Source organism: Acartia tonsa, chromosome 15 (assembly GCF_053477335.1).
Source record: "Acartia tonsa isolate MP-2025a chromosome 15, ASM5347733v1, whole genome shotgun sequence".
Classification (NCBI taxonomy): domain Eukaryota; kingdom Metazoa; phylum Arthropoda; class Copepoda; order Calanoida; family Acartiidae; genus Acartia; species Acartia tonsa.
The window spans coordinates 1,325,014-1,350,597 of NC_137274.1; the positions used below are offsets into that span (position 1 = coordinate 1,325,014).

Genomic DNA, 25,584 nt, shown 5'->3' on the forward strand with positions numbered 1-25,584 from the left:
CTTTAAATCTTTAAATATAAATAAACAGCTTTCCGCGGATATTAAAATGAAAAATTATGTAATTAAAACCGGTTATATCAGACCCGAGGGTTTGAAAACCCGACTGGTAATTATTTTATGATTTTTATTTGGCATTCGTGGAAAATTGTTATTACAGTATGACTGACCAAACCGGTTCTAATCCAGCGGATATTAATCGTTTTCCAAGCCATACTGGGAAAAATATTTTAATTTTAATTTCCGAAAATCCGCGGAAATAAATTTAAAAAATGCGCCAGCGTAATTTAAAAAATATTTTATTTAATTTCAGAAAAAATCCACCAAAATAATTATTAAAAAATGAGGTTAACACTAGTTTGTCTGAGGAAGCGTAAAATGATAAAGAAACCACTCTCATATTTAAAGGGGTGTATATTCTGTATGTGGTCCCCTTGGAGGGAGGGGGGGTAAAAAATATGGGTAATGGAAAGAAAATGAAGTTGTGGGTTCCATCGTATATTTAGAGTAGCTTTTGAGAGATTAGGTTAGGTTAAGTAAATGTAAATGACTGCCCCACAGGGCTAGAGTCCCCCGTAGGGGCTAGAAATAGGAGAAAAGCCACTGTGAAAATACGAAGAAACCCGCTACTTCGTTTTCTTTCCATGATTTAAAAATATATATGTAGGACAATCCAGAAAGATACCTAATATGTTTATTATTTTCTCTTATTCATTCGATACCGATTAATATCCGGTGGATTAGAACCAGTGCTCATCCACACAAATCAAAAAAAATTACGTCTGGCATCGTATTATATATCCAGTTTTCTACGAATATAAAAATGTACAATTATATGATCAAAACCACACCGGTGTCCTGGATAGGAAACAGGTTTTTTTGAGTTACGTATGACAAGACCTATATTTCTATGACCGGGTGTGTATGACAGTTCAGCACATAACTTTCATTAAATCACAGCTGATCATTTTTGTGGATTTTTTTGAAAATTACTTTTTTACCCACATTTTCATAGTTTTTCCCAAAAACAATCACAATATTCTCACATTTCCAGCTTAGTTATTCTAAATTCATGCAAAAAAGTATAGTAGATGACAGCTATAACAAGATCAATAACCTCAATTGACTATTCTAAGATTTGTAGGTAAAACATAGATCCTGGATGTGATAAAAGGTTCCTCTGAGGTTCCACCAAAAAAGTTTAAACAAATCATAATCAGCAATGATTTTGTACAATGTTTTCATTGTAGTATTGACAAGTAAATCACTTCCAGACACCAAGCATATGGAGGACTGGTAAAATTATTTCATTACTGAAACCAGGGAAACTTGACAATTAGGGTTCCAGCTACTGCCCTGTCTCACTTCTTTATCCTACCTGCATGATACATCCTTACCTGAAGGATGCTGTTAAAATTGCAGACCAACATTATGGCTTTTTACACAGGCAGGTTCACCACCACTGCCTTACAAAGTATTAAAACCTTAATCAACAACAGGCTAAACAATAAGAAACCAGTTATCAGAACAGTGCCAGTTGCCATTTATCTTTCAAAGGCTTCTGACACTGTAAACAATGAGGTTCTACTGCATAATATTAATGCACTAGACTTGAATGAGTACATGTAACGTTTTTATGAGAATACCTTAGAGGTAGACAACAATTTGTTGTTATCAGAGGATCTAAATATGCATACAAATCTGCCAAACAGGCTTACCTACAAGGAGGGGTCCTATACCATATAATATTCGAACTGTAAATTTCATTAATGCCAACACCTCACTCTAGTTACATCTAGTTTCCTCTGCTGACAACTCCAACAGCATAGGTCCCCTTATTTATCCTTACGTCAAGGACATAAAAGCTTACTTAGCAGTTCTTAATGATTGGTTAAAAAGTCAGAACCCATTCATTTCTCCAGCCAAATCAACTACAATAGTCTTTACCACCTTTTCAAATGAAGCAGGCACTGTAGTCATATTTGAAACAGTACCATAAGTCAGACATCATAGGTTCTTAGGTGTTACATGTGACAATCTTTTCTATATTGACAATCTTGTTAAGGAGCCTAGATACAAACTAAACCCCAAAAACAAAATGCTTTAAGCTCTCTCCAACAGAGGGAAAGAAAAGTAAGTCATAGTAAAACATAAAAAGCAATTTGCTAGTCCCTAATATTCTACTGCAGTTCCATATTTAGTAATGCCAGCTGGGACACCCTACTTTTTGCTGGAAGAGCTGCTCTGAGAACAGCAATCTTCTGTCACATCATGAACCAAGAAGCATTCGTTATCAGCAATATTTTACCATGAACTGCAGTAGATCCAAACTCATTACCCAGAACAGCTAAAACCACCCTGTCCCAATAATTTTAAGTTACAATGTTTACCTGAATACCTTAAAGGCCAGAGTAAACAAGAATCTGGTGCAGTTTGTGTCTGACACTGGCAAGAATTTCACACAACCAAAATCATTTCATTTGCAACCACAACCCATCAAAACCTTTAAAAGCAGCCACAATACTGAACTGACTGTTTCCAATGATGATGAGCAGGAACAAACACTAACACAGGAACTATTTAGACTTAAAGTCAGCAAGGAACCAATATTGAGCAAGATAACTTGTCAATATTACAAGAAAAACTTTATACAGAAACATTGCTGATTCTGAAGCATGTTAGTTTAAACTTCATTGGTGGAACCTCCGAGGGACATCTTATCACAGCCAGGAACTATGCTATAACAATTCATGAGGCATGCATGAGGGACTTAACAAGTGAGTTTTTTTTTGTGTTAACTACCAAAACAAACTTAAGTTTTGTTTAACTGTTTATACATTAATTCAAATAACAACTTCAAAAAACTTTTACCCAACTTCTAGACTACAAATCTTAGATTAGTTAATTGATTCTGAAAGATCTTGTTATTGATAATAACATAATCTTTGATACAGCTATCATCTATTATACTTTTCTTTGAATAAATATAGATTAACTAAGCTGTAAATATGAGAATATTGTGATTTTTTGGGGAAAAACTATGAAAATCTGGGTAAAAAAGTAATTTTCAAAAAAATCCACAAAAATGATCAGCTGTGATTTAATGGAAGTTATGTGCTAAACCGTCATACAAGCCCGGTCATAGAAATATAGTTCTTGTCATACGTAACTCAAAAAAAACCTGTTTTCTATCCAGGACACCAGTGACCAGGTTTGTTATAATGGTAGCCCATGCCTTCGGCATCTCAGGTTAAAAAAACCAGGTTTTAATCATATTATTGTACATTTTATATCCACAGAAAGCTGTTTATATTACGATGCGAGATTAACTATTTCATTTTTCCCCTCCTTTGGGGAAAAGGCAAGAAAAATATTTGGGATGGGGAATAATAATAAAAAAGAGAGTACCTACTTAAAACATTTTTTACTCCTTTTTAGGATAAAAAAAAGGTGGGAGGGGGATGAATTTGCAGAATATACACCCCTGACTATATCTAGAACATGCAGTGGAATAATTCTTATTATCTGAACCAGGAGCGACCAGTCAAAGATTTGAAGTTTCTGGTAAGAAAGTTTTAAATTCTAAGGACGTCATAGCCTTTTTCTGTCGAGGGGGGGGGGGGATTTTCGTCCTTTAGAATGTTAGGGGTTAATATATTAAATGGTTATTATCCTTATTTGAAATGTCAGGATGTCTATGTATGTGTGTGTTTAAATAAGTACTGAGATATCTCGGTAACCGCTCTGGACTGATATGAAATTTTGTTTATCCTATTCATTCCTTACTCGTCATGGGGTAATGGCGCAATGGGTAGGGTGTTGGCCTGGTAATCTAAGGGTTCCCGGTTCAAGCCCCGCTACGTGCAAAATTAACTCTGATGAATTGAGCCATACTGATGAGCCCTAACAGGGCGAAACACTGTGTCTATGGATATTAAATAAAGTAGTAGTTGTTTTGTCTGTAGCTAAAGATTTCGATAACTACTGAACAGATTAAGTTCTCTATTATTATATGGAAGTTTTTTTATGGGTCCTTGTATGGTTTTAGGCTATTTGATTCTTATATCTAAGTTTGGTTTTAGGCTATTATCCTACTTTTTATAACCCTTCGAGTACATAGCTCCTTGATACTAGGAGCAATGCCGCTAGTATTATTATAAACTACTAAAAGGTCCCAGGAAGATTTGGTTTTTTTTTGTGAGAGAAATCACCTAACCTAAAGGGAGAGTTGCCTGAATAGCTTTTCAGAAAAAATGATTTAAAACTTTTGTTAAAAATATAGGTAGGTACCATAAAACATTTCTAATTTTGTATTACAATAAATAACAAACAATAACACATCACTAAATTAGTCATGCTGTTTTTCTTTGTGAAAATAAAACAGCTGTATAAATTAAAAAATATAGGTATAACAAGAATACGATTTTCAAGTCTAGATATTTAAAAAACTAAAAAAGTTGAAAATCTTTCAAATATTTGCCCTATAAATGAAGTTTAATTAAACCATTGAACAGGAAAAAATATGCATTTCACTAAATTCATGTTTAAATGCATTTCGTGCAACTATCCCATAACCAACAAAATACGACAAAACCCGCTACTTCGTTTTCTTTTCATGATTCGTTCATGGGTGTTGTGTATATTCTGCACAAGATTCAGTTTTTTTCTCCGGCTACAAAATATTTTATATTTTTACCCCAAATTTTTTCATTAAGTACCTAGGTGTAAAAAATGGAAAAATGTTTTTTCGTATTCATTCGAATCCGGTGGATAGGAACCGGTTCTCATCCATACGAAAAAACTATGTCTAGCATCGTATTATATCCAGCTTTCTACGAATATAAAAATGTACAATCATAAGATTAAAACCAGTTTTTTTAGCCCGTGCCTACGGCACCTAGGGGGTTAAAAACTGGTTTTAATCTTATAATTGTACATTCTATATCCGCGGAAAGCCGTTTATAATACGATGCGAGAAATAACTATTTTGTACCTACTCTTTATTTTATCATTTTTCATTCCCCCTCAAACTTATTTTTTTAATCCCCCCCCCCCTCCTTTTAGCATGGTGTCCCGTGCAGAACATACACCCCTGGATACTTTCTTTCTGCTCAGGATCGTTTAAACATGGATGTAGCCAATAGATAAACAGTATAGATGTATATACAGACAACTACCTCCCTTCCTTTTTCAAAGTCCTCTTTCGTCTGCGTCTTAATTATTTTCTGCTACTTGGCTGTGTTAATATAAGCGACACCATTGTTTGATTTTCAAAGACCCAATAGAAAGGTTGCACAATGCGGTTGCGATGGGGAGATACAGTAATTTAACCCTTTCTCTCTCTAGTGTTTAACTCTATTGTGTAGCCTCCAGTGACCTAAAACTATTTTCCAGTATGGCTTCGATTAACATCCGCTGGATTAGAACCGATTCTCAGCTATACTATAAAATCATGTATAGCATCGTATTACAGACAATTTTCCACGAATATTAAAATTTAGGATCGTATGAACAGAGGTATGAGATACCTAGCTATGTAGCCTCCAGTGACCAATACATTCCATACTGAAAAATCATGTATAGCATCGTATTACAGACAATTTTCCACGAATATTAATATTAAGGATCGTATTAATATGGCTTCGAAACCGATTAACATCCGCTGGAGAGTAGAACCGGTTATCAGCCATACTAAAAAATCGTGTCTAGCATCGTATTACACACAGTTTTCCACGAGTATTAATATTAAGGATCGTATGAACAGAGACGAGATACCAATGTAGCCTCCATTGACCTATATCATCCATACTGAAAAATCATGTATAGCATCGTATATACAGACAATTTTCCACGAATATTAATATTAAGGATTGTATGAACAGAGACGAGAAACCAATGTAGCCTCCATTGACCTATATCATCCATACTGAAAAATCATGTATGGCAACGTATTACAGACAATTGTCCACGAATATTAATATCTAGGATTGTATGAGCAGAGATGAGATACCCGTGTATAAAATAGATGATATCCTGTCTCCCATAGTTCGACAGGACAAACCAATTCCTCTTCCTGAAGTACGAACAAGGTATCTATCCATCTTTCTATCTTTCTATCTATCTATATATCTATCTTTCTATCTATCTATCTATCTATCTATCTTTCTATCTATCTATCTATCTTTCTATCTATCTTTCAATCTATCTATCTATCCATCTTTCTATATATTTCTATATCTATCTCTCTATATTTCTATCTAACTATCTATCTTTCTATCTCTATATCCTGTCTCCCATAGTTCGACATGACAAACTAATTCCTCTTCCTGAAGTACAAACAAGGTATCTATCCATCTATCTATCTTTCTATCTATCTATCTATCTATCTTTCTTTCTATCTATCTATCTCTATATCCTGTCTCCCATAGTTCGACAGGACAAACCAATTCCTCTTCCAGAAGTACAAACAAGGTATCTATCCAACTATCTATCTTTCTATCCATCTATCTATCTTTCTATATATTTATCTATCAATCTTTCTATCTATCTATCCATCTTTCTATATATTTTTCTAACTTTCTTTCTATCTATCTATCTCTATATCCTGTCACCCATAGTTCGACACGACAAACCAATTCCTCTTCCAGAAGTACAAACAAGGTATCTATCCATCTATCCATCTTTCTATTTATCTATCTATCTATCTTTCTATATATCTTTCTATCTATCTATCTTTCTATTCATCTTTCTATCTATCTATCTATCTCTATATCTATCTTTCTATCTAAGAATGCAGTAAAGCATCGTATTATATCCAGTTTTCTTTTCTACGTTTATAAAAATATAAAATCATAAGATTAAAATCATTTATTTTACCCCGTGCCTTTGGCATCTCGAGGCTATAAAAACTGGTTTTAATCTTATAATTGTACATTTTTATATCCGCAGAAAGCTGTTTTTAATACGATGCGATAAGTATTCACTATGATAAACCAATACACCTCTTCCCAAGGTACCTACCTAGACAATTTCAGTTTTCCAGTATGGCATCCCATAAATTTCAGGAATCTAAAGGGATAAGACAATGGCCGATAAATTGATGTACATCCCCTGTGATAATACACAAAATTACCCCTTCTCTGTAGATAATGATTCATGGTTAAAAGGTTACCTATTACCTCTTTAAGGCGAGGCAGCCTCTGTGCTGCCAAGGACTAGTCCACATGCGTCTGTGAACTCTTTGTTCAATCGCCTGTATTTTTCTTATACCCGTTATAAATTTACAATCCAACCCTTCCCATAATTAGTCCTTCGCCCTCTCAGGGGAAAGATCAGGCAGGAGGGGTCTGACGTACTCTTTTACTATTTTATTTCCAGAAAGCCAAAACATTAGCAATTAATTTAAGATTTATATATGTATATAGGACCAGGGTCGCAAGCAATTACTTTTAGATATGCCAGGGAGCTTTTAAAAACTTTTATGAGAGCCAATATGGTTAGCAATTTTATTCAGACCTTTATGATTACTTTATTTCTCGTATTTAAGACATTGAGCGATTAAGTATTATTAAAATTAAGACATTTAGTCTGGGTATAGCCTAATGATCATTCTCCAGATTTGTTCTTTCTTGTTCGAATCTCTTTGTTTGTTTGACAAATTTAAGCAGTTTGCTTATCTTGATCTCAGAGAATTCTTCAGGTTCCATGTATATTTTGCCAAAGATATTTTGTCGGTTTCTTGCAAAGGCTGGACACTGTAGAATAAAGTGTTCCATTGTTTCTTCTGTGTTGTCTTCCATGCATTGTTGGCACAGTGATTCATCTTCAATTGTCATGACATTTAAATGACGTTTGAGTGTTGTATGTCCAGTGAGTATTTGTGTGATGATATTCATCTTTCTTCTTGGATGTTTCCTTATCTGCTTCCATATGTGGTTACCGATTTTCGGCATGGCCATCTTTGATTGGCGGCAGTCTGTTCTTCTCCTCCAGACTATTTGTTGGACTTTATTACTCCATTGCTTAATTTCATCTTTGATGGTGGCTTCTGCTATTGGTAGTATTGACAATGGTCCCTCAGCCTTCAGGTTGGTTCCTCTTTTTGCAAGACGATCTGCAATTTCATTTCCTTTATGATTTGAATGTCCTGGTATCCAGGTTAGGGTCACATTATTTTTCTCTGAAAGCTTGTTTATCATCATTTTACATCCTGCAGCAATTTTGCTCCTTATTCTGTAACTGCCAAGTGTTTTAATTGCAGCCTGGTTATCAATATGGATTCGTATATCTTTGTCTTCGATTTCATGTATAAGCATTTCATGAGCAGCTTCCTGAACTGAAAGTATTTCTGATTGGAATACAGAAGCCTCTCTTCCAAGATGCTTAAAATCTTGTTTACGAAAGCTTTCACCAAAGATAATGTAGGCATATCCGCTTCTATTATCAAAACGTGATCCATCTGTGTAGCAATTTATCTGCCATGCATGGCTAGGCATTGGTCTGTGAGCCCTATTATTTGCTTCTTTCCTTGAGAGTATTTCAGTATTAAACTTTGTGCTAATAAATTCTGTATTTAGGAGTTTATCTCTAGGATAGTGTAAGAATTCAAACCTTCTTGTGATTCTTTTTACAATGTTGACATGACTATCAACATCAATAATTTCTCCTTCTTTAACCCTCCAATTTCCATTGTCAAGTAGTCTTTTATAGGTATTAATAGCTTGGGTTTTAAGGAAGATATCTATTGGTTCCAGGTTTAACATCAGCTCCATAGCAGCCGTTGGTGTTGTGTGCATAGCATTAAGTACTGCCATACATCCTTTTCGCTGTACTTTGTTGAGTATGGTTTTGTGAGACTTAATTTCAGTACTTCTTATCCAAACTAGACTTGCATATGCCATTATTGGTCTAATTAGACTTATGTACATCCATCTACAGATCTCTGGGTTCAATCCCCAAGATCTGCTGATCATTTTTCTGGCATTAATTAGAGTATACGTTGCCTTTTGTGTTACATTTTTAACATGTTCTTTCCAGTTTAGTGTTTCAGTGATAGTAACTCCAAGATATTTATAGGAAGAAACATATTCTAATTCAACCCCACACATCGTAATCTTTGGTTTTTTCACATTCTTACGTCTAGTGCACATCATGAGTTTAGTTTTTTGTGGGTTAAATCTGAGGCTATGATCCTTAGCCCATGTTTCCATTGTTTTTACATCTCTCTGGATGTTTCTTGCACATGTATCTTCATCTATTCCAACTGCCATGTCTAACGAGTCATCAGCAAACACATTAAGTTCCGTAGGTCCATTTTCAGGAATTCTATCATGAAGATCATCCTTGCAGCCATTCCAAAAATGAATTGAACCAACACCTCCCTGTGGTGTGCCACGTTTGTTTTTCTTTGATGCTTCTTTACCATTTAGAGAAGCAGTAACTTCCATGTTACGTAACATATCTTCAGCCCATATCATAGTTTGGACTGGAGCTCCTTTGATGGTTAAGTTCCTAATCATGCTTGTTATATTTGCTGTGCTAAATGCAGCATCCATGTCACAGAATAGTAAGAGTGCTACTTCATTATTTTCAAATGCTTTTTCAATTTTCGTTACTACATTATGTATAGCATCTTCAGTTGATATTCCCTCACGATAGGAGAAAATATTTTTATTTATTTTGTGTTTAATTACTGTATCATTTAAGTCCCAGAATAAGCATCGCTCTAGTCCTTTTAAAAGGAATGATGCGAGATTAATGGGCCTCACTGACTTTGGTTCTGTATAATCTTTCTTACCTGGTTTGGGTATGAAAGTTACTCTGGATTTTAGCCAGCTCCTAGGGGATTTCCCCAATTTAACACTTCTCCGGTATAGTTCTAAGATGTCGTTTTCTAGTATGTCAAGCCCTTTCTGCAGCAGAGCAGGATATATATTATCATATCCTGGACTCTTATAAGGTTTAAAACTTTTAATAGATTCTCTAACAGATTCTAAGTTAATGACTTTATCAACATCAATATTTTTGTCATTTATTTCATGATTAAAGGGTATTTCATTTTCTTGACTTATTTCATCTGGAAAATGTGTGTTTAGTAGTTCTATTAGTGATTCTTTTTCATCTTTTGTATATGTTCCATCCCCTTTCTTAATGGTTCCAATTGTCTTTCTTTGTCCCATTTTCATGATTTTTTGAATCTTTGCTACATAGTTCAAGTCTTTCATTTCATTGCAGAGTGTCTGCCATGATTTTCTCTTTGCTTTGTTTACCATACGAACATGCTCGTTGCGGGCACTTCTGTATTCCACTATTCTTTCCTCAGTCTGTTTTCTTTCCATCCTTCTTTTTAGCCTTAAAACATTTTTCTTCGATTTAGCTAAGTCATGGTTCCACCAGGGTGGTTTAGATTTTCCATTCCCAGTACTCTCATTACAGCTGTCATGAAAGGCACCAATGATATCATTTGAAGCTTTTCTGCAGCTGTGTCAATGTCATAATTAGAAAGATTACCTGTATTTTTGCGGTTTTCTGCTAGTTTTTCTCTGTATAGATCCCAGTCGGTTTTTCGCACGTTCCTAAAAGAAATCTCATTTTTTATTGATTGAAGATTTAGTGTAAAATCTAAATATTTATGATCTGAAAAAGATTCAATATTTGAAACTTTCCAATCAGTTATCTTATTTATCAGGTCACTAGAAATTATAGTTAAATCTAAAATTTCTTTCCTATTAGCAGTAACAAAGGTTAGTGGTTCCTTCATTAATAACAATAAGATTTTTAAGGAGGATATACTCTAACAGATCTTCTCCTTTTTTGTTATTATTAGTTGATCCCCAACTAGTGTTGTGGGAATTTGAATCTGTACCTATTATTATGCTAATATTGTTATCTTGAGCAAAATCAACTGTGTTTTTCAATAATTCAGATGGTGGTGAGTTTGGCGAGTCATATGGCATATACACTGAGATAACAATAATATTTTTACTACCTAATTTAATTTGTACTACTGTTTGATCTCTAGCAGTAAATTGTTGCATTAAAAACCCCTTAATGTTTTTATTCATAAGTACACAGGCACGATTATCTGGTTCAGAACTAGAATAAATATTTATATTATTATGAAAAATTTTTACCTGTCCATTATTCAGATAAGGTTCTTGAACCATTGCAATGTCGATTCGTTCCAGGTCTTGACGGGTCCATTGATTTGGTCCCACCAGTCTTTGCCCACACCCAAGGGTGGCAGCTTGACAATGATGGAGATTTATTTGTGAGCACATGATTCTATCCCTTCCCACATCCCGTCCTGGAGGTTGGGAGGAACCAAGTGCTGTAGTTTTATTTCTATTCATTTGAGGGAGCAGTATTTTCCTTTGCAGTAGTTTTTTGACTATTGTCCAGGAAGAATCTGTCCACTTCACCTCTAATTACATTTTTTGCTGCTCTTACCATTACCATGGTTAAAAGGTTAAACACTCAACTTAATGAACCAACCAATCAAAACTCACTAAAAGTCCCCAAAGTTGTTAAGCCAACGAAAGAAAACGTTAGAACTTTGGAGACTAGTATAATATACAGCTCAATGTCCCCTCCCTCCCCGAGTATTTTCCAGTATCAGTTTATAAACCGATCAATATTCGCTGGATTAGAACCTGTTTTTGTCAGCCATACTGAAAAATTGTGTAGTATACCTAGCATCGTATTATATCCAGTTTTTCTATGCATATAAAAATAGTACAAGATTAAAACCAGTTTTTTTCAATCCCCGAGATTCCAAAGGGACGGGCTAAATTACGAATTTTCAACCTTTAATCTCAATACCTAGGTATAACGTCGTTTTTTAAAAATGTTTTAATAGCGAAGCAACTCCATAATATACTTTGTACGTCAGAACATGCCAGTCATTGAGGCCGTAACGCTATTAGGAAAATATGATTTACTCGACTGGCATTGAAGATAGCCAGCTGAAATTTTCATCGAAGATTCCTATGACATATGCGCATCTAGTCTATACCTTTGTGTTGTCAGTTTGTCTGTTGGTCAGGCTTATAAAGACATATATATTATATGCATTCCATGATTTTATGGTGCTTCGCTACTTGTTTGATGTTGTCATCCTTGTTTTTTGTTAAGTCCGTAATGGAAATTGCAAATTTACTCAGTTGCTATTTAAGCTAGACTTCTGATTTTTCTTGTGAACATTCCCATGATAACATATTTAACATTCCTAGCAGTTCAACTGCTTTAAAGCAGCTTTATGACGCTTTTATTTTTTGTTTACTCCCTCCGGTTACCTATAACTATTTTCCAGTATGGCTTCGAAGCCGATTTATATCCGCTGGATTAGAACCGGTTCGGTCACCCATACTGAAATATCATGTGTAGGTTTGTATTACAGACAATTTTCTCCGAATATGAAAATAAACATTAGAAAATTTATACCAGGATTAATAGATCAGGCCTTTGGAACCTCGTGGCTAACAAAACTTGTTTTAATCTCATAATTTTACAGTTTGATATCCGCGGAAAGCTGTCTATAATACAATGCGAGAAATAAATTTTGCAGGGAGGGAGGGAGGGGACATAACTTTCTATGTTTCTATCTTTCTATCTATCTATCTATCTTTTTATCTATCTTTCTCTCTATCTTAACTATCTATCTTTCTCTCTATCTTAACTATCTATCTTTCTCTCTATCTTAACTATCTATCTTTCTCTCTATCTTAACTACCTATCTATCTTTCTAACTATCTTTTTATCTATCTATCTTTCTATATTAATGCATGTAACATGATGTTTTACAAATAATTTTTTGTTAGGTATTTATTCTATGTGGACAATATCTATCTTCTTTCTATCTATCTATTTTGTTTGCAGGCATCCGCCAGTTACCCGGAACATGGATCATCCGCTGTGGAAGGATGAGCCGGCCTTCACCTACACTGACAATACCTGGATGTCCAAAGACTTTGAACTCGCATTTGCACAGGAGAGCAACACATTTTCCCGCCTAAACTTGAAATTTTCGCGCCAAAATTCTGGAACAATTCTAATGACCATTTTAAATTAAAATAAATAAGGGATAAGACATTATGGACAGTAAATTGATGATGATGGACAAAATTACCCTATCTGTAGATACAAATCACTAGGTAGTGGTATTTAAAAATTTTGGACACTTTTAAAAGTACCCAAAGGTTTTGATCCATTGGTTAAAATATTTTGATTATAAAACTTGGTGGGTAGGTACTTTTTCTTATTCTTAGACTCAGAAACTTCTGGCACTTTTACTGTACTTTGATTGGACGATACAAACACTTTTCAACCAACATTTTTATTTTTGTTTCAAAATTATTACATTTCGGCTATTGTCTTATAACCAAATGTCCCTGTATTTCTCAACTAGGTATAAGCTTAACAAGGATGACAACATCCATAAAAGAGAAGCTCTACAATCAGACGAAAGGACAAACGAACAATAACTCTTGTAGAGTTCCAAAGCTCTATGAGCAGAATATGAATTTAAAGATATATAGGTACCTACTGTATATTAACTACCTTACCTACTTGTTACAAAATTGCGTAGAAACAGGATTCTGTTTAAGGATTATGATGCCAAGTTTGAAACCAACAGGACAATTCTAACATGTCTAAAACTTGAAATGCGATGGTTACAGGCCGCAACTAAAACTGTGGCGGTTTTGAATGGACGTACGGACTGTCAGGCAACATTTATAGAGCTACCAAGCTTTCTAAATCATACCTAGCTAGTACAGGAATCATGATTCCAAGTTTGAAACCGATAGGACAATTCTAACATGACTAAAATAACTTAACGAGCTTAGCTTTTAAAACTTTATAATGTGATGGGCGCTAAAAATCATCAAGGTTTGAATGGACGTACGGACTTACTGGTAACAATTATAGAGTTGCCAAGCTTTCTAAATCATACCTAAGTAGTACAGGAATTATGATGCCAAGTGTGAACCGACAGGACAATTCTAGCCTGTCTAAAACTTGAAATGTGATGGTTACGGGCCGCGAGTAATACCGTAGCTGTTTTGAATCGACGTACTGACTTTCTGGTATTAATTATTGAGTTGCCAAGCATTCTAAATCATACCTAGCTAGTACAGGAATCATAATGCCAAGTTTGAAACCGATAGGACAATTCTAACATGTCTAGAACTTGAAATGTGATGGTTACAGGCCGAGACTAATACTGTGAATATTTTGAATGGACGTACGGACTGTTTGGCAACATTTATAGAGCTACCAAGCTTTCTAAATCATACCCAACTAGTTCAGGAATCATGATGCCAAGTTTGAAACCGATAGGACAATTCTAACATGTTTAAAACTTTAAATGTGATGGTTACAGGCCGCGACTAATACAGTGCCTGTTTAGAACGGACGTACGGACTTACTGGCAATAATTAAAGAGTTGCCAAGCTTTCTAAATCATACCTAACTACTAACTAGTACAGGAATCATAATGTCAAGTTTGAAACCAATAGGACAATTCTAACATAAGGAAAATGTGATGTGATAACAGGCTGCGACAAATACAGTGGCTGTGGATTTTCTACCCGAGGCTGTTAACAAGAAATATCAACACAAAAGGAACACTATCTATCTATCTATATACTTTATTCAGGGATCCAAAGGGATAAGACAATGACCGATAAATTGATGTACATCCCAAATAATGATATCCCTTTTTACCCCTTCTGTAACACTCAATTTAAAGAATCAACCAATCAATTTCCCCAAAGTTGTTTAGCCAACGAATAATAATAATAATAATAATAATAATAGAACTTTTATTCAATAACTCTTCAATCCTGTTATGAGTAAATCACATAGACAATTAATTATTATATTGAAATTACATGTTAATATTTCATAATATATCGATTATAATTATATGTTTTTATTATTACTGGTAAACATAATTGCGGATTTTGATAAACTAGGTGATTTCTCTTGGCGGCCCAGGTGTGGCTGAGCCTACTTCGGGCTGGACTGTGGTTGGTGTCGGTACCACTTTCGCCGGCCGGTAACCGCCAAATAAATGCGGATCAGAAAGTTATCCGCTCGTGGTTCCACCGCTTTACCATCTGCGAGCTCGCCTTCACTTCAGCTTTGCCTGCACCTCCTTCTCCATACCCTCCATATGTCAACCTTTACAGCAATGTTAGTACGTGACCGGTCAACGAATTGACCGGCTAGCGGTTAGACAGATAGATAAATTCTGCGCCCAATATGGGAACATGAACCTAATCATGACATATAGACATTTCGTGTGACTAGTATAGTAAAAAAGTGAAAACAAAAGAAAACTTGGAAAAAGAAGGAAAGAATTTGCGAAAAAGAATTTTGATTAAAAATAGGAGTTAAGTTGGAATTAAATTTGAATAAAAAAAAAATTGTGAGAATCTCAGCAGATTTCTAGATGCGCTCCCCCGTAAAAGTAATTTATTAAGTAAAAAAAATGAAAGAAGAAAAAAAAGTAAATTGTTAAAATTAAAGTTAAATGTTTTTTGTGAGAATTTGTTGAAAATTAAAATATTGAAAAGAAATTGCCAAAAAACTGTCTAAAACTGTAATGTAAGAAAAGAGAGTTTGTAAAGAATTTTGTTGAATGAATTTAATTGCAGGGGTTAACATCTAGTAAGAATTCTATTTTGAACGACGACCCGACGACGGGGATGTAGGTACTTAGGTCGGACACGAAGGACACAATGTACGCTCTCCAGGAGCTCCTGGCTGTACTGACCCGGACAAAGTAGTCTAAAATAAATTAAAATTAAGTTAAATTTGAGATTGAAAAGTTAAAGTTAAGATTAAAGAAGAATTTCTATGTGTATTAAGTCCTAGGTAGTATTCCACATTTATTAGTCACTTGTATTTAACGTTCCCTGTCCATTTACAAAAACCCTGTCGTTCTCGAATTAAGTTTCAACCCTTGCAAAACTTTTAATGTATCCCTTAGTCACTGAGACGACCATGTATAATCCCCATGAATGAAAAGAAGGAAAAACGTTGCTTGAAGGCATCAATATTTAGGTTAAAATTTAGGATAGAATGATCCGATGCTATAATTAAGTATGTCAAGACCGATGCGTGAAATTTTAAAATGTACAAAAGAACCTCGTAACCGTATACTCATTTTAAATATGATAAGGACAAAGATTCCAAAAAAAGAATCTTTGTAAAAAGGTAATACTTGAATCCCAACTTAAACTGCTCTGGTGATTATGAGTATGAATATGATGTTATGATATATTGTTGCCTGCATAAAGTGTAAAAATAAACTATTGAGAAACTAAAAAATAAAAGATAAGAAAATACTAATGAAAATTAAGAATGAAGATTAAGAATGAAACCATTATATTGAATTTAATACAAAGTAAAAAGCTTTTCGTTTAAATTCCAGGAATGTAGGTATAGTTTTTAAATTTTCAGGTAATGTATTCCAAAGTCTTGGGAAAAAATGTAATGGTGAATTAAAAATAAAATTTCTATTGGCTTGATCTACTACAAAATTGTTTCTAAATCTGGTTTCATAATCGTGAATTGTATCACGTGTGTTCCAAACACCATCAAATACTCTTGGCTGCATATTGTTTTTATATTTGTATATAAATAAAAACACTTCGTATTCCATTTGTTTCCTGATTGGTAAAATTTCCAACTGTTTAAATAAAATATTTGATGGAAAACGGCGTGGTTTTTTTGCTATTAAGCGGCAGCACTCCTTTTGGAGCTTTAAGATTGGCTCCAATAAGATGTTTGGAACAGCAGTGAATACAATTAAACAGTAGTTGAGAACAGACTTTATGTAGGCAAAATAGAGCAATTTAAGATGTTGCGAGTAAAGTATATGACACATTTGACGTAATGAGTATACGATTTTTAAAATTCTTTTGTGCATTAAATTAAAATGAATTTTAAAGGACAATTTCTCATCGATCTGAATACCCAAGTGCCTTGCGGCTTGTTCCCCAGGGTTACTATTTGAAAAAGTTATATGATCTAGCTTCTGGATTTTTTCTGGAAGGTTTTCTCCTTCATGATTAGAATTAATAAAAACTGGAAACTGTTTTATAAGATTTTTTTCCTCTTCCGTGAAATTTTGCCTTGGCGATTGAAACAGAACAACCTTGGTTTTTTTGCTATTTATAATAAGTTTATTACTGTTGTACCATTCGGTAATTTGAGGAAGAGTATTTTCAATCTTAGTAAACAGATCCCTAATGTTGTCAGCTGTTAAAAGACAAAATGTGTCATCTGCAAAAAGAGACAGCAATGCGTCTCTAGTGGCAGAGTCTAGATCATTAACTACAATAAGAAAGAGAAGTACACCGAGTGTACTTCCCTGGAGAACACCGATAAGGATGGATAGTACATCAGAAAATTCTCCCCCAAACGCAACCTGTTGTGACCGTCCTTCAAAGTAGCTTTCGAACCACCTCAGGACCACTCCACGGCAGCCATAATGCTCGAGTTTTTTCAACAAGATGTTTCGATCAACAAGATCGAAACACTTCTTGATATCAATCAATATCCCGGCGCACACTTTCTTTTCGGAAAGTGCTACCGTGATACGATTGACAAGATCAAGAACATTATGTGCCGTGGAGAGTCCGGGGCGGAATCCGAATTGCTGCGTGGAGAAAAGGATCTTTCATCTAAAAATTCATACAGTGTTTTATACATGATCTTCTCGAGTGGCTTCGAGAATGTGTTGATGATAGAAACCCCCCTCCAGCTATCTAAGCTGGTCAATGGCCCTGATTTATAAACGACTACATTCTTGCTCACTTTCATCCCTGAGGGGAAAATTCCCTGTGAAAAGCTAAGATTATATATGTGTGTCAACGGCCGCAGCATAAGAAAACAATATTATAAAATTATGGGGACTAGTGTAATAAACAGCCCATTGTTTTTATTACTATCACGACTAGGCACCCTAGAGGCCTCTAGAAGCACTTGAGGAAGGAGGGGGGGTGGGGGGGTTCAAACCTCCACCTATCATTTTTAATTCTAGTATGTTGCCCTAGGAATCAGTATTCAAAATATCAAATAAAAAGAATATTTAAATCACATATAATATTTTTGTCAAAAAAAAAGTAAAAAATCAGCATGTTTTAAATGGACGTACGGAATCTTAGCTTTAAAACAAATTGGTAAAAAATGAAATACTTTGCAGCTGGGGGAAAAAATAAATCTTGTGCAGAATATTTTAATAGAATTTGAATAGATATTTTTTTGTCTTTAGTGTGACGGAGGCAGAGAAAGAGAGAGTGGAGAATATAATCAGAACATGTTACATAGGAATAATGGATTTATTATTACTAGACTTGGGCCGGATATCCGGTTTTGGCGGATATCCGGCCATTTTCAATATCCGACTGTATACCGGATATTGAATCTTTCCAGATATCCGGATGATTTTTAATGCCAGATAGCTTATATTCGGCCGGAGATAGAACATTGGCCAGATATCCGGTCGGTTACCGGATATCTGGCATTATAAATCGGCCGGATATCCGGTATCCCAACCCTAATTATTACTTGGATCTTACACCATATTTTCATTTTCTATACTATAGTGAACTCTGTAGCGGACTGAAATAATTATCTCCCCCATCCCCTCTCTTACAACTGGATAAACGGCCCGACCAATAAATTCTAGGGGAAATTGCAACCAAAATCGACGACAAACTTTCTCTTGTCATAATATCCACGTATATTCTACATCCATTATAGGAATGGATATAGAATATACCTGGAAGTTATGACATGGCAAAAATTGTCATCAATTTAGCTTGCTAACATGGAACTTGTTTATTGGTCAGTTTATTCATCCGGTACAATGTATATGGATTTACTATATACGTCAACTATATAGAGGCTATGCCCCTAGAGGACTATAGGGACACTTAACGGGAGGGGCGGCAGGTTGAATGGTATTTTATGTCTTTAATTTAAAAAAAAAAAAAAAAAAGTTTTGGAGGGTTAAATTATTTTCTAGAGGTGGGATGGTGGTGGTACCCTCCCCCAAAATAGTTATAACCCTTCCAAGGACCAATGAGAAGCGACCTTGTAAAGGAAAAGCATATCGGATCAGCGGTTAGCGAGATCCTTTGGTACAAACAGACACAAACAGCCTTTTACTTTATTAAAAGGATATTATTATGATAGGGGAAAAATTGTTGTCAATTTAACTTGCCAACATGGAACTCGTTCATTGGTCAGTTCATCCAAAAGGAGTAGAGGGGATGGATGGGGGGGAGATCCTTATTTTAGCCAGCTACAAGATTTAAATTTATTAGAGTACATGATAATCTGGTGTAAGATCCAAGTAGTAATTCATCCATTTTCATTTTCAGGAGATGCCATACAGAAAAAACTACCCAGAGATTTTGAGGTATATTTTTTTTTCGGGGGGTGGGGGTTGTGTGTCACTTGATGTAACCACTAGCGGCTATTAGGGGCACATGAGGTGGAGGGAGGAGGTGAAATTGCACCCCCCTCCCCTTTTCGGTTTTAGTTTTAACTTCTTTTATGAAGATTAGGTTATAAATATTTTTTTTATACGCGGGGGTATTTCGCTTAGAAGGGTGGTAGTATGCTTCCACGAAATAGTATTAAACCTTCCCAGCACCCATGAGAAGCTAATATGTACATGGGACACCATATCGGTTTAGCAGTTAGTGAGATCCTTCGGTACAGACGCATAGACAGACAAACTAACTGTTATTTTTATCTACCTTACTCCCTTTTCAATTCCCTTTGTAATAAATAGCAAATGGTATCTTTAATAATTCAAAAATTGTAATGGGTACCTTTAACAATAATTCAGGGGTGTATATTCTGCACGGGATCCCCTAATAAAAGTATAAAAAATGTGTGGGAGTCGAAAAAAAACATGTAAAAAAAAGATATCTAACAGAAAACATTTTTTTCATTTTAAGGGGGGGAAATGGGAGTAGGGAAAAATAGTTACATCTTGACGCATGGGAAAAGGTAATCTTGTGCAGAATATACACCCCTGAAATAATTTGCAGGTTCCCTTTATCGGTTGGCATCCGGTTGAGTCGCGCATGCGTCCCAGAAACCAGTACGACTGGCAGGCCATGTCGTGGGGATGGAAGATGCCCCGGGAGTACGGGGTCCCCAATACCAGGTATACCTTTGAATCCTTATACTAAAGTAACAGGATGTTTGTATGTGTGTCTGTACCGAAGGATCTCGCTAACCGCTGAACCGATCGGGTTCTCCTTAACAGGGTAGCTTCTCATAGGTCCCGGGAAGGTTTATAACTATTTTGGGGGAGGGTACCACCACTCTTCCAAGAGAAATCACAATAAAATCGAAATAAATTGTAATATTTCCGCCGCATAGTGTCGCTAGCGTAGTCGTAGAAGCATGAATTTAACAGCTTATAACATAACAAATTATTTCTCAAATTAGATATCTAAAATAAAAAAAAACATTTACATGCCACTAGAGGCCGCTAGTAAACAATAAAGAGACAATAATTATTAAAAGCGAAGCTTTTCAATAATTAGGGTTGGTCCGTCCGTTATGGTTTGCTCTTTGCGTTAATTTGAACAGGATAGAATTGTCCTATCTATTTCAAACTTTGCATGATGATTCTTATAACAGTTAGAAAGCGCAGGAACTCTTTAGTTGTTACTAGAAAAGTCCGTACGTTTGCGATTTTTTTTAGTTTTTGACAAACAAATTTGTATGTTAAAATTATCCGATTCATCTGATTTTTGGAATACTGATTTCTATTACAACAAGGTACATCGTTATAAGCAAAGCATCTCTATAACCAAGTCATAAAAATGTATGTCCTTAAACAGTATCACGTATTTAGACAATCTTGCATCAAATTTACTTACAATTTTGTTAAGACTTCATTAATATTCTGCGTATTCAGTTCTGACATTCTACAAGTGTTATTGTTTGTTTGCCTTTCTGAAATAACATTATGAGTTAATAACTTAAACAATTAATTTAAAAAAATTTTAATCCAGGAAACTGACACTGCTCAGTCAGGCGCTTGTCAAGGAGGCTCTGGGACGGGACATTGCTGGTGTGCAGTTGCTGGAAAAAACAAAGCTGCGTCAGTTTATCCGGCGACCGGATGGCAAGTTGGTTAGGTTCTACCTGACAGTGCCGCTCATGCTGACGGCTGCCACAGCTGCCCAGCCGTTGGGCCCCCCAGATAACAATCATATTCTGAGAGCCGAATATAAAGATACCTTTACTATTGATAGAGTAACTAAGGATAATGAAGAAGACAGACATCCTATCAGATATAATGACAATGGAGTACCGGATCTGCGGCCTCTCAATCCAGTTTCAAACTTTTTCAAGGAAAAAAAAAACATTTCATCCACGTTTTTTCATGTTTCATGTCAACTTTGGTGACTTATATTTAATTTTGGTTGGTTCATTAAGTAAAGTGTTCAACGTTTCAACCACTAATTTTAATGTATTGAAGGGGTAATTTTGTAAATCATTGAGGATGTACATCAATTTATCGGCCATTGTCTTATCCCTTTAGCTCCCTGAGTTTTACAGTAATATATCGCTCCGTATTATAGACAGCTTTCCGCGGATACCATGCGGATAGGAATGGCTAAGAACCGGTTCTAATCCAGCGGAAATAGAATGTTTTTATTTTCATGTATCAGGAGCATATATATGAAGAGATCAATAATTTTCCAATAAAATCACCAGAATTCTCACATCCACATGTACACACTGTTTTCTACCACAATTCCTCACATATTAGGTAACACACAGTACATTTGGGGACCGTGGGAACTTTTAACGAGTGTTGGAATTATTTAGGGACCGTGGGAACTTTTTAACAAGTGTGGGAATTATTTCTCACATCCACATGTACACACTGTCTTCTACCACAATGCCTCAAATATAAGGTAACATACAGTACATTTGGGGACCGTGGAAACTTTTTAACGAGTGTGGGAATTATTTGGGGACCGTGGGAATTTTTAAACGATTGTGGGAATTAATTCTCACATCCATATGTAGTGTACTACACACTGTTTTCTACCACAATGCCTCACATATAAGGTAACACACAGTACATTTGGGGACCGTGGGAACTTTTAACGAGTGTGGGAATTATTTAGGGACCATGGGAACTTTTTAACGATTGTGGGAATTATTTCTCACATCCACATGTACACACGGTCTTCTACTACAATGCATCACGTATTAGGTATAATTTAGATAGACATTAGACAAGTGGCTACGCCTTTAGGGGCAACTATGGTAGGAGAGGGGAAGTTTAAAAGAGAAAATAGATTTTTTTGGAAGGGGGGCAATTTTTTATTGGGAGGGTTAATACACCTTTTTTGATGAGCGTGAGAATTATTTAGGGACTGTGGGAACTTTTTAATGATTTACCTTTTTGTTTTAGAAAGAGATATTCTTTGGACAAGGAGAGAAGTAAATGTTTGCTCTACGCCTACGCTGTAGCTCTAGGCCAGGCTAGATTGCATCAGGTGACACCCGTGGGAACTTTTTAACAAGCGTGAGAATTATTTAGGGACCGTGAGAACTTTTTGATGAAAATTAATTATTTGATGAGGGTGGTTGAAACGTTTGGACACATAACTAGCCACCAAACATCAATATTCAATAAAAGTTCTCAAAGTTTGGCTCATTTAGTTCAGTGTCCAATCGTTTCGACCAATAATTATAATCTTCAGAAGGGGTAATTTTTTTTATCATCATTGGGGATGTACATCAATTTATCGGTCATTGTCTTAATCCCTACAGACAGACATTCTGTTGCTTTTGTATTCTTGCAGGGGTGTATATTCTGCAAAAGATTTTTTTATCCCTGCTACAAAATTTTTTATTTTTCTTCCCCCCCCCCCCCCCTAGTTTTTTCTCACCAAGTAGGAGGAAAATGGAAAAATATTTAAAGAACTCTATATTTTATTTATTATCACACATTTTTTAAAGTTTTTTTTTCACCAAGGAGGGGGGGGGGGGAATTGAAAAAATGTTTTCAGTTTTCTTAATTTTTACATTTTTTTTCCCTCCAACCACTTATTTTTTATTCCCCCCCCCCCCTGAGCAGGAGATCCCATGTAAAATATACACCCCTGTATTCTTAAGTTGTGGGCTGTTTATTACACAAGTCCCCAAAGTTTTATAAGAAACTTTTCTCATTCGTTTGCTGGATAACTTCGGTGACTTATTTTTAATTTTGATTAGTTTATTAAGTTGAGTGTTCAAACGTATCAACCTTTAATTTTAATGTATGTTGTACAGGGTATGATGAAGGGTGAAGATCTGAGTGAACCCATCCGTATCAACTCAATATCCACCAATGGGAACCAGTTCACATTGTCAACTTTCCAGCTTAATTCTCTACAACTAAATAACAAGGAGAAGCCAAATTATTTCTATTTCCACGCGGAGCCGTTGCAACTCTTCCAGTCATGCGGTATCGACAAATCCGGACAGGTAACAGAATTTAATATCCGCGGAAAACTGTCTATAATACGATACTTATTGCAACTCTTCCAGTCCTTCGGTATCGACAATTCCGGACAGGTAAATCCGATTAATATCCGCTGGATTTGAACCGGTTCTCAGTAATACTATCCGCATAATATCCGCGGAAAGCTGTCTATAATACGATACTATTGCAACACTTCCAGTCCTGCGGGATTGACAAATCCGGACAGGTAACAGAATTTGATATGCGCGGAAAGCTGTCTATAATACGATGCAATAAATAACTATTCCAGTAAGTCTTCAAAACCGCGGTTAATATCCGCTGAATTAAAACTTGTTCTTAGACAATTATAATGGTTGATAAAATAAAAATCATGAAATGAATACCAGTTTAGTTGGCTCCCTGGGGTCAAGTTATTGATTAAAATGTAAATATGTCCTTAAACATTATCCTGTGATAAGCAGTTTTTCATTAATAATAGGTAGGTAGGTATTTTGTTTTCACTTTTATACTTTATTTTCTGATTATTCAGTTTTAACACTCTACAAGTTTGTTTGTCCTACCGCCGTTTTAGAGCTTCGCTTTTAGTGATGTTGCCATTATTGTTTTTTTTATAATTTCTCCTTTGATCCGTTTTTTTTTGTATCTTTTAAGAAAAAAACAGGGATGTATATTCTGCCTCTGCTGAGGGGGGGGGGGGGTAAAAAATGTAAAGATTAATAGACTAAAAATAATTTTTTCCCCTATTTTTCTCCTCTATTTGGTGAAAAAAAGACTAACAGAATATGTGGAAGGGGGGGCTAATATGAATAAAATAAAAAGTTTTGAAAATTTTTTTCCATTTTATCCCCTTCCTTGATGGAAAAAAATTAAAAAATTAGCAGCATGGGAAAAAAATGAATCTTGTGCAGAATATACACCCCTGGAAAAAACTTGAACGCGTCATTTTATTTAGGTGGCGTTTGACGGGCTAGATATGAACACATACTCTCTGTTCCATTCTCTCCTTACCTCCTCTGATGGAAGCACAGAACAAATAACATCCAACAGACAATCTGTCAGATCTTAACTTGAATTTTGTAATTATGATATCTCATTTGGGGAGGGAGGGGACATTGGATGGACTGTTAATTACACTGGTACCCAAAGTTTAATAACAAGGCAATCTGATTAGTTTTCTCAAAAACTTTTATAGAATTTTGACTGGTGGCTAAAATTTACAACCAATAATTTTCATATAGAGAAGGGGTAATTTGTTTATCATCATTGGGGATGTACACCAATTTTTTGTCACTTGTCTATCCCTTTAGATTCCTGGTTTATAGTTTTAATTTTGTCATTATGCTATTACACTTATTAGGGAGGGAGGGGACATTGGACTGTAAATTACACTAGTACCCAAAGTTTAATAACAAGGCAATATTATTGTTTTCTCAAAAACTTTGATTGAATTTTGACTGGTGGCTAAACTTATCAACCAATAATTTTTATATAAAGAAGGGGTAATTTGTTTATATTCATTGGGGATGTACACTAATTTTTTGTCACTTGTCTATCCCTTTAGATTCCTGGTTTATAGTTTTAATTTTGTCATTATTCTATCTCACTTGGGGAGAGAGGGAGGGAGGGGACATTGGACTGATAATTACACTGGTACCCAATGTTTTATAACAAGGCTATCTTATTCGTTGACAATGACCGATAAATTGATGTACATCCCCTATTATGACATTTAAAATTACCTCTTCTATTAATTAAAATTAGTGGTTGAAAAACGTTTGAACACTCAACTTAATCAACCAACTAATCAAAATTCAGTAAAAAAAGTCTCTAAAGATGTTAAGCCAAAAAATCTTAAAATGTTATCATAAAAGAGGACTATCCACGAACAAGAGCACGTGATTCTAAGTACCTTCCAGCATTGATCCTGAGTATTTTCTTTCAGAATATAATAGGTCACTATTAATAATTAATATAATGACGAGAAAATTTATGTTTCACCACTTCAAGTTGAAGAAAAGAAAAAAAATGTCCACCATTTTTCGTTAAAATTCTATCAAACG

At 35.2% G+C, this 25,584-nt stretch overlaps 2 protein-coding genes across 3 annotated transcripts in view; one reads left to right on the forward strand and one right to left on the reverse strand.

Annotated features, from left to right (window-relative positions):
* Window positions 1-25,584, reverse strand: part of LOC145306827 (sugar transporter SWEET1-like) — a 177,966-nt gene that overhangs the window by 46,342 nt on the left and 106,040 nt on the right. The gene's annotated exons all lie outside the window — the stretch shown is intronic.
* Window positions 309-24,656, forward strand: LOC145306824 (uncharacterized). 2 transcript variants are annotated; one of them, XM_080149128.1, is made up of 13 exons: window positions 309-403; window positions 3,494-3,561; window positions 5,983-6,086; window positions 12,874-12,981; window positions 14,548-14,617; window positions 18,279-18,334; window positions 19,393-19,432; window positions 20,073-20,191; window positions 21,051-21,391; window positions 21,712-21,814; window positions 22,469-22,553; window positions 23,332-23,526; window positions 24,477-24,656. In XM_080149128.1, the coding sequence occupies exons 1-13, from the start codon at window positions 340-342 to the stop codon at window positions 24,588-24,590; spliced, it is 1,467 nt and encodes a 488-aa protein (XP_080005254.1). In that variant the 5' UTR covers window positions 309-339; the 3' UTR covers window positions 24,591-24,656. The 2 variants fall into 2 exon arrangements, with proteins under 2 accessions (XP_080005254.1, XP_080005255.1); XM_080149129.1 differs by lacking the exon at window positions 309-403 and having other exon boundaries at window positions 3,488-3,561.